The sequence below is a fragment of the Polyergus mexicanus genome, unplaced genomic scaffold, assembly GCF_030449975.1.
Source record: "Polyergus mexicanus isolate NDT 795.1 unplaced genomic scaffold, iyPolMexi1.0 SCAF_3, whole genome shotgun sequence".
Classification (NCBI taxonomy): Eukaryota; Metazoa; Arthropoda; class Insecta; order Hymenoptera; family Formicidae; genus Polyergus; species Polyergus mexicanus.
Window position 1 is genome coordinate 4,959,182 of NW_027223323.1, and position 12,134 is coordinate 4,971,315.

A 12,134-nucleotide genomic window follows, 5' to 3' on the forward strand; every position below is an offset into this window, starting at 1 on the left:
ATATGAGATTTATAGAGAAGTAAAAATATATATATATATATATATATATATATATATATATATATATATATATATTTAAACTATATCGTTTCATATATAATTGAACACACTTGCAGTACAAAGTTATCTCTTTGCAAAATTATTTTGCGTTTTTTTAATCGAGTTTTATATAAAAACCTATGTAAATACAGTACACGTCAGTTGGTCATAAACCTATGTCAGTTTTTCTTTGGCAGTGGAGGTGGAATTAATTTAACTCCAACGAAATAAGGATGACTCAATCCTTTTCTTGCCGTTATCCTTTGATTAGGATCGTATATCAGCATTTTCTACAAACATAAAAAAAAAACATGCATATATGCGTATAAATCCCAACGAGCGCCTCCGCGAAAAGCTTTTCCTCTATCCTTACTGAAATTAAATCTTTGGCATCATCATCGAAAGTGGGTAAAACGTCGCCTAAATTATTCGCATCCCATCTCGGAAATCTGGATGTGTAATCCGGAAGCTGAGTCACTCCTGGCCAGATTGTTTCGTCTGGCGTACCGAGCATGCGAAATATCCTAAACAATTGATCTATCTCGGAGTCACCGGGAAATAAAGCTCTCCTAGTTGCCTATAAAGATCGTATTGTCTCGTAAAAATTATGATTATATACGCGATATAACGTGCTTTCGCGCAGTTTTCACGTACCATTTCCGCGAATATACAGCCAAGACTCCATATATCCAGCGCGCAAGTGTACAATTTGGTTCCTAAAAGCACTTCCGGTGCCCGATACCAAAGCGTGACAACCTCGTGCGTATAAGTTCGCACGGGAACTCCGATCATTCTGGCTAATCCGAAATCGGCCAGTTTTATATGACCTTCTCGGTCTATCAATAGATTCTGCGGTTTTAAATCTCTGTGCAATATACAACGGAGGTGACAAAACGAAATTGCTTTCAATAATTGGTAGAGATAACTCTGTAACACACAATGCAAAACCAACATGTCTTAAAATGCACACGTATTACTCGAATTTATAAATGTGTATGTATCCCCGATTCGATACCTTGACGAGCGCTGGTTCTAAACCTCCTTTAACAGAGTCTAGCAACTTTTTCAAATCCTGCTGCAGAAATTCAAAAACGAGGTACAGATGGTTGTTACCGTCTACGACATCGAACAATTGTATGATGTTCGGATGTGCGAGGTCTTTCAATAACGATATCTCTCGTATAGCGGTAGACGGGACGCCTTCTCTTTCCCTGATTTAAAGCAACACTAATTAAACAAAAATGTGCATGACTATATCTGATTTTAAAATGCTAAAAAATATGTTTATAGATTTTTTTTTTTTTTTTTTAGTATTGATATTTCTCATTCAAATCATTTATACTCACGAATTGATTATAAACATTTACAATAAACACAATATTTAGAACATCAAAGTGGAAAACACATATTGTATAACAACATAAAAGCAATTCTGTTAATTTCTGTTAAACCTTTCCAAGGAAAACTGTTATCTCTAGTGAGATTGTAAGAAATATATATATATATATATATATTTTTATCCCAAAAATAATTCTAATAAGAAAAACATGTCTTATTAAATTATTATAAAATTACATAGTGTATTACATAAAAAATACCAAATAAAAAACCAGGCGAGCATAGCATAATGGGACAAGCTGAATAATGTGGTGCTACGAAAATTAGTGTAACGTGGCCCCCGCAGATTCAGCTGACCCCAATATGCAGGTTGTTAGCAATTTGTTAGCAGTGTGCACAAGCAAAAAGCCCAGCTGATATTGCAGTTCTGCAAACTGATAATTTTCAACATATATAGGTAAAGACCGAAATTAATTTTACCATATCAATTAAGTTAATCAACATTTATATCTTATCGAAAAATTGGCTATTAAAATTTGTGGGGATACATTATCAAATATTTAAAATTAGAGTATTGAAACGTGCTTATGGGTTTATCTATAAGTTAGAGATAATTAATATTATAGCCCGCTTATATATGTATATATGTATACACGCACAAAAAGATACAATGATACAAATTTTCCAAAATTTGGCAAAGAAGATTTCTTGTTAAAATAATTTTCAAATATCCTTATGTTTACAATCCTAGAAATTGATGTTTTTATATATAACTTATATTTAAGTTAAGAATGTAAAGTGTGTACTTTTTATTAAAATGTTATCAAGCATCAAAAACAGCAGATATTAATAGTTGCTATGGAAATTCTGCGCTTGATTAATGAAAGCTCTTAATGATCAAATGCTATATGTGAGTCTGGATATAAATAAATTAAAAAAATATTATAAAAAGAAGAAACATGTGCTTTCCTTCAAAACAAGCAAGTACAATAAATTAATAATTAAATTAAACAAGTTAATTACTCTTCATTAAAGGTATAAGGAGAAAAAGTACTTTGTGTACATTATTCCTCTATTCACAATCAATGACAAGAAGATCATTAAGGGTATAATACAGCAAATTTCTTGAGAAATTTGACAATTAACTAAACAATTTCTCACTGTGATGCTTATATGTACACGTTCCTTTATCGAAAAGTATTCTGCCAAATTTCTAACAAAACACATTTATAACAGGATTATTGTAACAAAAAGATTTATTAAAAAATTTCGAAGAGATGCGTCTCTGACCCAAACGTTTTCCCAAGAAAATGTTCGCGGAATTTCATTTGTCAGAGTCAGAATTCACGATTCACCCTGGCATGTTTAAAAATACGTAGTGACATCCTAACGAGATGAGGGAAGCGGGATAGATGCGTAAAACGACGTACGTCTCTAGTCGAATCTTTTTTAGCGCCACCAGCTTCCCGGTGAGCTTGTCCCTGGCCTTATAGACAACTCCATACGTTCCCTCCCCTATCTTCTCGATCTTCACGAAGTTGTCCATAACCTCACCGTTGCCGCGCTCGTCCGCGTCGCGAGCTCGTGGACGCTGCTCCTCTCCGGCCAGGGCCGTCGCGCCTTCCCTTAACAATTCCGTCGTCGACGCCGTCGTTGATGTGCCTCTCTACTCTCAGATAGATACGGGATCTCGAAGATGATTAACCACAACCCTCCTCGTCGACGAAGTCGTTTTATCGCGCTTGTTTATCAACACGGCGGGAGACGTACTACGCACAATCCGAATGCGGTATGGTGATGGTAGCCATTTTTATTTTTTAGGAGGGATGGAGAAAGAGAATCGATAGCACGAATCGATGGATGTTGACTGCTCGAGATCGATGGTCGTTAACCTGCCTTAAATAATCGACAACGTAACCGGGTGAATGAACTCTAGTGTACGTGTATTTTTATTTTTACATATCTTACGATAAATATAAATAATTTTTATTATTGATTGCAAAAATAAATCGTAAAAAAATTAAATATATATATATATATTTATGTTTCATAATTTTTCAAAAAAATTTCAAGAATTATGCATCAAAAGAAAAATATTTTCACGCAACATTGAATAAAACATACATCTAAGAGATCGACGTCTTTTATTTATTTATCACAATCATTATACGTGGAAAGTTCTAACAATTGACTCAATTACTTAGTCTGTTTGATATTCTGTTAGTGTCACAAATGCAATGGAGCATATATATTTTTATCTTATTTTACAATCAAAATTTTCTTTTAACTTCGTACGCGCTTAACATTTGATACTATATCTGTCTTCTATTGAAATATATTTTATGTATGAACTTTGAAAGCTACAATCAAAGTTCCATTTGTTTCACATTCTGAGTAGAACGCATGTGTTTGCAACATCTCGAATTTCCACGTATGTAACTCTAAAAGGATATTTGGGATCAAAACTTTTTTTATGTAAGGAGATAAGTCGAGTATAATTCAAATATGATTTCCATTGATCACCAACATGTACATGATTTTCATCACACTTTTCAGATTGTCGGTATTTAAATCCTTTCGCACATATCAGATTTTGATTTCAGGAAATGCATTACACATAGATAATATAATTATGTCTCTAACATCATTTTTCTGTTGCGAATCATTCTCATATCGATTTTCGTCGAATTCCTCTCGATTGTTCTTAGAGTTATACGTTGCTTAATCATTTAAATCTAATTACGAATATATATATATATATATATATAACGTGATTATGATACGAAATTTATGTATATATAGGAATTACGCTACCGTACATATCTCGCGTGTACAACACGAGCCCTATTCCGTACATATAAAATATATGCACGTTTCTACCGAAACCGGGCGGAGGCGCGTAAAAATTGGAATGTTCGCAAGATTTTATTTTTACGCTTGTCGGAAGATATATCCACAAATTACTCTCTACAATTCGTGAGACATAACTGCCACTCTAAAAATTTGCGCAGATTCAAACATTCATTAAAAAAACGATACATAAAAAAAATTGTCGAGAAACAATACTTTCTAAATATTAAAAGAATCTTCAAACGTGTACGTCACGTTAAACTATACTTTTATTATTCAATAACGAATTCTATAAAATCTGTTTATATTTAATTATATTTTTACAATATTTGATTTAATTATATTCTTAAAATTTTAAATAAACATAACAACATATAACAACGATTTTTCAATTCGCTATTGAATAGTGATGACTGTTATTTTAATAGCCTCTTGGATAAAGACAAAACTACAGCGAGATTCATCTCATCTTACGTAATGGGGTTGGATAGAAAATATGCTATATTTTCTAATGTCTAGAATGGGCACGATATAAACGTGTATTATTTTCATGCATATTAAATTCACCTTCCTCATAAAGAGAGAGATTTACGATTTTATTATGCAAATTGTCCGAAAAAACCTGGAAGGATATTATTTTATATTATTTTCAAAAGACATTTTCCATAATAAATATTATTTTTCGATACAATGATTTAAATATCTTCTTTTACAACTGCGAAAGCTTAAAAGTTTTGGATTAAGAATTCTGCATTATGCGAGAAAAAGTGAGACTATTATAAAGTTCGTCAATAACTTCCCACCAGGCTATTTAGGATATGTAATATTTAGCATATATTATGCATAAGTTTTATTAAGATGCACAAACAGAGTAGCATTTCTACTCAAGCAAAGCACTTGTATTAAATATTTTCAGTGGATGAAACTTGAAATATATGTGACAAGTCTTATACTATCGACAGTATTTTAGTAAGCTATAATTTATTAATATACATATACATATATGCGATTTATATTTTAAGTAATATATTTTCGACAATATCCATATGTACAAATATATGTATAAAAGCATAAGAAATAAGAACGATTATTAAACTTCCAAAGATTTGCAATGCTTGCTAAAGATAAGTCAAGTTTCATCCGAATGAGATATGAATTTTGTAAGAGTATAATTACAATTTTTTTTGATTATTTGGATTAAAACTTTTCAATATAACAGAGGATACTTTATTATTAGATTATTGAAAATTTGAAATATAAAAAATAATCTTCTCAGACATAAAAATATTATAAAATTAAAAGTGTACTCAAAGAGGACATGACAGAATTCTTTTTTTTTTGTTCGGAAGATATATAAATTTCTAAATATTATTGAATAATTACGTATATAATATGTAATATATGATGTTATTTTCATATACATATATATGTATAGGAGAGAAAAATATGATTATGATACGATCGCGGATGTTATATCATCTATGCTGTTATCATGATTATCTACACTCTTCCATAAAAAAATATAAAAAAAATTAATTTGCATATTTCATAACATTTTTCTCAATCCGTATATTTTTAGGATAATTTTAAATATATTATAATATATCCGATTTATTTTGAACTAGCATAATTACGAACAGCATAATTATGAGATAGTATTCTAGATTTTCATTACCGACTTCCATTCTATCTGTTGTTGAAAACTCAATGCAACAAAATTTAATAGAAATATACTTACATAATGTTTTCCATCTGTAGACTACAAGGCGCATTGAGGCTTGTTATGAATGTTCTAACAATCAGAATGACTAGAGCACACATTTTTGTTATTATTCGTCTAACTCATTCTGAAATCTATGATTGCCCAGTTAAAAAACCAGCTATTATTTCTGTTGAGCATTATACATATCTATATAGATATCTCAATATTAAAAAGTAAAATTTAAGCCGTTGGAAAATATGTTGTGTAACATAAACGGGCAATCAAAAATGAAATTAATTTTTAATTTTTTTTTGTCCTCTTTATACTCGACAAGAGTAATGTGAAATAATATGAATAAAAAGGAAGATTAAAGAAAGATTATTAATTTTTTTCAAATGTATCGTCGAATCAATATAAATAATTATGCCGCGGAAAAGTAGCTCTTGCAGCTTTTTCTTGTGGATCTAATTGATTACGGTAACGTCTTGCCAAAAAAGCTGCAATTACCTGAAAAAGTTTAAGTTTATAAAGTCCAGAGAAAATTCGCGCGCATAAAATACAATAGAAAATATATAATCCAAATTTATCAAGAGATCCCTCTTTCTTTGCATATTATATACATGTAATTTATAGATTTTTTAGAATATTATGAATAAATATTGTCATATGAATATTTGAATCGATAAAATTATAATGCTAAAGAAAAATTAAAAGACCACAACCAACATTATGAAACCACCCACCATCTGTTAGGAGGATCATATGAAGTGACAGAGGACATGGCGATGATGTTAGACTAGAGGAAAGCACTAGGATTAGCTCGTGGATCTTTCTGGTTCCTGTATCTCACGGTCAACCATACACCAACAAACTGTAATTGGGCACACATGTTATATTGCATTAACAAAATGAGAATTTTCATTGCAATCAAAGCACTTATAGTTAGGTAAACTCCCAAATGTTAAATAAATCATATTCTGTGTAACATGTGTTCTGAATAATAATGCAATACATATGTACATGAAAAATAATGACATTGTTTGTAAAATCTTACCTCCGTAAAGCTAAAGAATAATCCTATGCTACCGCACAATTTAAACGCATAGTCAATGGTAGATTGCAGTTTGTGCATACATGTTGGACAAGGTGGACAAGACATTAAATTGGTATCAATTGATTGACAGCAAACCTTCTGTAAAAGATTACAATGTTTAGATTATTAAATAAATATCATATTTATTTCAAAGTACTTACGTTGACATCATCACAAGATATATCTTCACTGGTATCATTAAATCCGCAACAATTAAAAGTGGTTTGAACTTTTTTCTTTAAATCAAATTCAACATGTGTCCAGCCCTAGAAATAATTATTAAATTATATTTATCTCTAGAATAATGTAATTACGATGCCTTTTGAGTGCGACGATTACCTGTTCAGCAAGTTGTTCTTGCTGTTTAGTGTTGACAGCAAGGCAAGCGCAGGCGATGCTGAATTGAATCAGGAACAAAAGGAATAATATAAGCATGTACTATAAATTCTAATTAAGGAATTGTACATCCATTTTTTTTATTGAGTGAGAGAGAGAGAGAAGAGAAATAGAGAATATATTATTCAATATTGTTATTCAATAAAAAATTATATAAAATATGTTAGACATTATTAATAATAATAATACATAGAGATGTAACTATAAAGTTTTAAAATATTTTATAGAAGATAAAATATATACTAAACAAATATTTTTTTTTTTTTACAAATACTAGATATATGATAATGACATAACTACAAAGATAAATAAAGTAAGGAGACTGATGCTTGTCTTATGAATCTAAATAAGATCAAATTACAAGTTGATAAGGATACAAAGAACAATAAAACCTGATGGTGTTTAACAGCACCAATCAGGCCCAAAATGGAAATAAGAAACAGGATCACTCCGCATGCTAAAATGCCACCAATAATAGGAAGGTTTGTAACTAAGGCGGATGCCCTCCCATATACGGCAACTCCTATTAATATAAAGGCAACAACCTGTAAGAAAAGATAGTCATTGATAAAATTTCCGTCATGATCCTAGAATATGATATAAAAATGATTCATTGTTTATGATAAATGCTAAATAATCTTAAACTGACACATTAGACTTGTGCATAATTTGAATACTAATTTTCTGTTGCAGATTATCTCATAATCTGTCATATCGTCATTTGAAATTACTTATGTACATTAATGTAACGGTAACATATTTGATAAAAGAAATCCATAGTTCTACGAATACTGCGACATTCGTATTAATAATTTTTAATACAATTATCTAATAATCAATGACAAAAAAAAGTGTCACACAATTTAAACATTAATATAATTAAATCAACTTTTTCTATCTTTATGCATACCACATAGATTCATAGATCACACACACGCACACACACACACACACACACACACACACACACACACACACACACACACACACACACACATATATATATAGTATGAGTTAAGATTGTAATTTACAAATAGAAACATCTTTTTAATCGGTAAATGTGCACCCAAAATTAATCGATAAATTATGCAACGCGTAAATATATATAAATTCTTTCCTGTAAAAATTAAAGTGAGAAGCGAGAAACGCGCGATCAAATGAACGACGACTAGGAGGAGGAGAAGGAGGAGGAGGAGGAGGAGTAAATCACGGAGAGTACTTAAAGCAAAGGATGCATCTACTTACGATGTAGAGAATGTTGAGTGCTGTCAGAGCATTTTTGGAGCACGTAAAGCCGCCGCACATCTTCGGCTGCGCCCGTTCTTCGCTGTTCTCGTCGAATCCCTGCAGCCGCGATCGATTCGCGTCGCGGGCTCGATTCACAACGCACGAGACTCTCGAAAGTCTCGTCGACACGAAGGAATAACGTGCTACGCAATCACGATTAATAAATTCGCACTTTAATTTCAATCTCACACGCACACCGACGTCACCGCGATGGCAGACGATTCGCGACTGCCCGAACCCAGCGCCCAGCGCGATGGCGGATGGCGACGATCGATGCGCTCGATAGATTTGCGACTATCACGCGCGAAACACAAACGTCAGTAAGTACGCATGGCATGCTCGCGGAAGCCAACAATTAAAATCGATACACAACATCGATTAATTCTGATTTGCATTCCAAAGACACGCGGAAATGATTTTAGTATCTATCCATGATAATAAAATCGTCGATAAAAGATGTAATTGACCAAAATCTGCTTCAAGCGTTGACGCTGACCGGGAAAACATTTATATTTATGTAAACGTTTGCATTATTAATCTACGATTTGTATCTCAATTTTGATATCTTTGAAAAAGCAAAAAAATTAGATTAAATTTCTCTTCCTTATCTTTAAATCATTATAGGCAATAATAATTAGTTTATTAATTTATTTATCAATTTATATTGCCATTTAATTTTCTATTAAAAGGGAATGCAATAAAGAAAATGGGAAAACAACTTTTGTCTCGTTTTGTTTCTCATTAAACGAATACAATCTCTTTGATGAAATACTCGTATTTATTTCTCACGAAATTTTACCATAGTGACAAACGTTTACGTCGTAAATGTGTCACATCAGCACTCGAGTGGATTAAACGTTAACGACGTGAATGTAGATAACGCGTAAACATATTCTATATTGAAATGCAGTTTCCAGCCATGCAGCTATTTGCAATTTTTACATTTTGTTTGGAAATTCTAGTTCAATACATTTTATTAACATAAAAAATTACATTAGAACATTTGTTTATGTGTGTGATATCTATTGTTATTTTTTAACCAAATTTATATACTTAAAATTTGTCTAAAATTATAACAATAATCGACTAGTTATTGAAGTATATGACTTCTTAATTTTATTTATTAATCTCAATATTTATAAGTAATAATTAATTAACGTTCTCTTTAAATAATCGTAAAAATAGTTTTCAGCATAATTATTACAAAATAAAAATATAAACTATATAAAAATTTGGTTATATGTATATAAAATATAATTTTTATTCCATTATTAATTTTTATTCTATTATTTTATATATATATATATATATATATATATATATATATATATATATTATTTTTACGATATTTAATTTTCAAATCTATTTTCTGATATAATATATAAGTTATTATTTTATAACGTAAAAATTTCTGAAATATACTGTTAATCAACCATAAAATTTTTACGTTTAACAATGCCTAGATTGCGAAAACGCGCAATGTATTTTCTACAAGCTAATTATAACGGATGATGCATGCATGTTTTCGCAAAAATTTGTGATACGCCAGGTTTGCAAAAGGATGCGCATAATATGTACACGTTTGCGATAAGATTTCGAAACGATAAAGATTGTCGTGTATGTGTTATTTAAAGATGGAGAATAGATACTGTAAAAGAAAGTTTACAAACATCAATGATTATTGATGAAAGTTTATTGCTTTCTAATAATTTACAAAGAAATTTTATTATGCTTTATGCGCATCATTAAGACCTTCCTATAATCAAGTGATTTAGAAAATTATCACACAAGAACTTTTAATGATTTTATAACGACTTTAACAGCAATGCAAATCATACGATTTTATTATAATTATATAACAATTTATTTGAATAAAATAAAAAAAAACTATGAAAAAATGATAATAAAATATTTTTAAGAAAATAAAAAATGACGATTACGTCATGGCACGCTTTGACGATGTTACTTTATAAATTCAATGCAAGATATCCAGTATTTTTATATATTATAATTTGTAATATCACAAATAGTTGTCGAGAGAGACACTTAATTTTCCATTTATACAAATTACATAAACAACATTTCTATGTACGAATGCAAATGTGTATTGGATGCGCAAGACATGTTTGCGATAAGCTATCAAAATTTCGAGACACGATAACGATTGTTATACATATATCTGATTTAAATGTAACCAAGAGAACAGATTCAAAAAGAAAGTTTACAAACATCATTCATTGTCATGAAAGTATATCTATTGCTCTACCAATTTATTTAAAAGTTTTTTATTATATAAATCGTATATTTTATTATACAAATCATATTTTATCATTATCACATCATTATAGTACATCATTATAAATCTCTTAACATTGTAAAAAAGATATTACAGAATTACATTTATTGTCTATGTAATTTTACTTTACATAAATTTTTTTACAATGTACTTAATAAGTGATATAGATAATTATCGTAAAAGAGATTTTTTATTTATAATGATTTTACTTTTTATAATTTGAAATACACAAATCGTTGTCAAGAGAGACTTTATTCTCCGTTTATATACAATAAATAATATGTCGACAGCAATTGTGCGTTAATGTGTGTGTGTATGCGCGTGCGTGCGTGCGTTGCAAAAATAATAATTATATTTCTATATGTTTCGATTGTTCTCCGCTACTGTCATCCATTGACAACAGTCATATTGACAACAGTCCCAAAGAGACTGTTATATCACAGTTGCAATACTAAAGTGATTAATTACTAAACCAAGACGCATATAATGTTGTTGCATGTTTGTTATTATTAATCAGCGGCTTGTAATGAAAAGCCATTGTTTATAAGTAACACCATGAGTGTGTAGGATTTTCTCTTTAATTAACATAAGATATTAATCCTATTATATTATGTAGCAGGAAACAAAAGCGTGATAATCCTATTTCCAGATTCCATAAACTTTCATCTACAATTATTAATACAATTAATGAAATACTTTAATGCGGTGAAGTATTTTATATTAATTACGTAATAATTATGGATACTACGATAAAGTGTGTGTATTAAAATAAATAATATTTATAATACTTATTATGAAAGATAAAATAAATAATATCTGTAATACTGTGCTTCTTCAGAATACGTGTGTTGCCTCATTTAGAAAGCCTTTATTATGCCTTTCTGTTAATTAAATTAACATTTTTTTTTTTTCAAATAACCAAAAACACATAACAGTGCTTGCACAAGTGGTATAAAAAAAAATAACTTGATATTTATTCTATCCTTCCTCTACAGAATTAACAGTAGTGACAGGTAAAGACCCTCATAAAAGTGGGGACAACGATAGATTTGGCACGAATTGCTGATAACGAAAGCACTGATAAAGTAACATATAAAATCTACAGCGTCACAAATACGATTCATTCCATCTGA

General features: G+C 30.1%; 2 protein-coding genes across 4 annotated transcripts; both read right to left on the reverse strand.

Annotated features, from left to right (window-relative positions):
* Positions 1 to 95: 95 nt before the first annotated feature.
* LOC138944958 (cyclin-dependent kinase 2) lies at positions 96 to 6,059 on the reverse strand. Of its 2 annotated transcripts, none has more exons than XM_070316056.1 (5): positions 5,966 to 6,059; positions 1,055 to 1,250; positions 694 to 966; positions 413 to 616; positions 96 to 329 (listed from the first exon to the last, which is right to left on the reverse strand). In XM_070316056.1, the coding sequence occupies exons 1-5, from the start codon at positions 6,046 to 6,048 to the stop codon at positions 219 to 221; spliced, it is 867 nt and encodes a 288-aa protein (XP_070172157.1). In that variant the 5' UTR covers positions 6,049 to 6,059; the 3' UTR covers positions 96 to 218. The 2 variants fall into 2 exon arrangements, with proteins under 2 accessions (XP_070172157.1, XP_070172156.1); XM_070316055.1 differs by lacking the exon at positions 5,966 to 6,059 and adding an exon at positions 2,808 to 3,337.
* Positions 6,060 to 6,333: 274 nt separating this feature from the next.
* Tsp97e (Tetraspanin 97E) lies at positions 6,334 to 8,945 on the reverse strand. 2 transcript variants are annotated; one of them, XM_070316058.1, is made up of 7 exons: positions 8,664 to 8,944; positions 7,796 to 7,963; positions 7,362 to 7,460; positions 7,184 to 7,288; positions 6,984 to 7,121; positions 6,673 to 6,800; positions 6,347 to 6,436 (listed from the first exon to the last, which is right to left on the reverse strand). In XM_070316058.1, the coding sequence occupies exons 1-6, from the start codon at positions 8,721 to 8,723 to the stop codon at positions 6,726 to 6,728; spliced, it is 645 nt and encodes a 214-aa protein (XP_070172159.1). In that variant the 5' UTR covers positions 8,724 to 8,944; the 3' UTR covers positions 6,347 to 6,436; positions 6,673 to 6,725. The 2 variants fall into 2 exon arrangements, with proteins under 2 accessions (XP_070172158.1, XP_070172159.1); XM_070316057.1 differs by lacking the exon at positions 6,673 to 6,800 and having other exon boundaries at positions 6,334 to 6,436; positions 8,664 to 8,945.
* Positions 8,946 to 12,134: the final 3,189 nt, after the last annotated feature.

Excerpts from the sequence above, each read along its gene's own strand:
- LOC138944958 (XM_070316055.1), bottom strand. The coding sequence starts at position 2,923 with ATGGACAACTTCGTGAAGATCGAGAAGATAGGGGAGGGAACGTATGGA. Across the intron at positions 967-1,054 it reads TAGAACCAGCGCTCGTCAAG|AGTTATCTCTACCAATTATT; the intron begins GTATCGAATCGG and ends TGTGTGTTACAG. Across the intron at positions 330-412 it reads ATGCCAAAGATTTAATTTCA|AAAATGCTGATATACGATCC; the intron begins GTAAGGATAGAG and ends TTATGTTTGTAG.
- Tsp97e (XM_070316057.1), bottom strand. The coding sequence starts at position 8,723 with ATGTGCGGCGGCTTTACGTGCTCCAAAAATGCTCTGACAGCACTCAAC. Across the intron at positions 7,122-7,183 it reads TATCTTGTGATGATGTCAAC|AAGGTTTGCTGTCAATCAAT; the intron begins GTAAGTACTTTG and ends AATCTTTTACAG. Across the intron at positions 6,437-6,983 it reads TATTCTTTAGCTTTACGGAG|GTAATTGCAGCTTTTTTGGC; the intron begins GTAAGATTTTAC and ends AAACTTTTTCAG.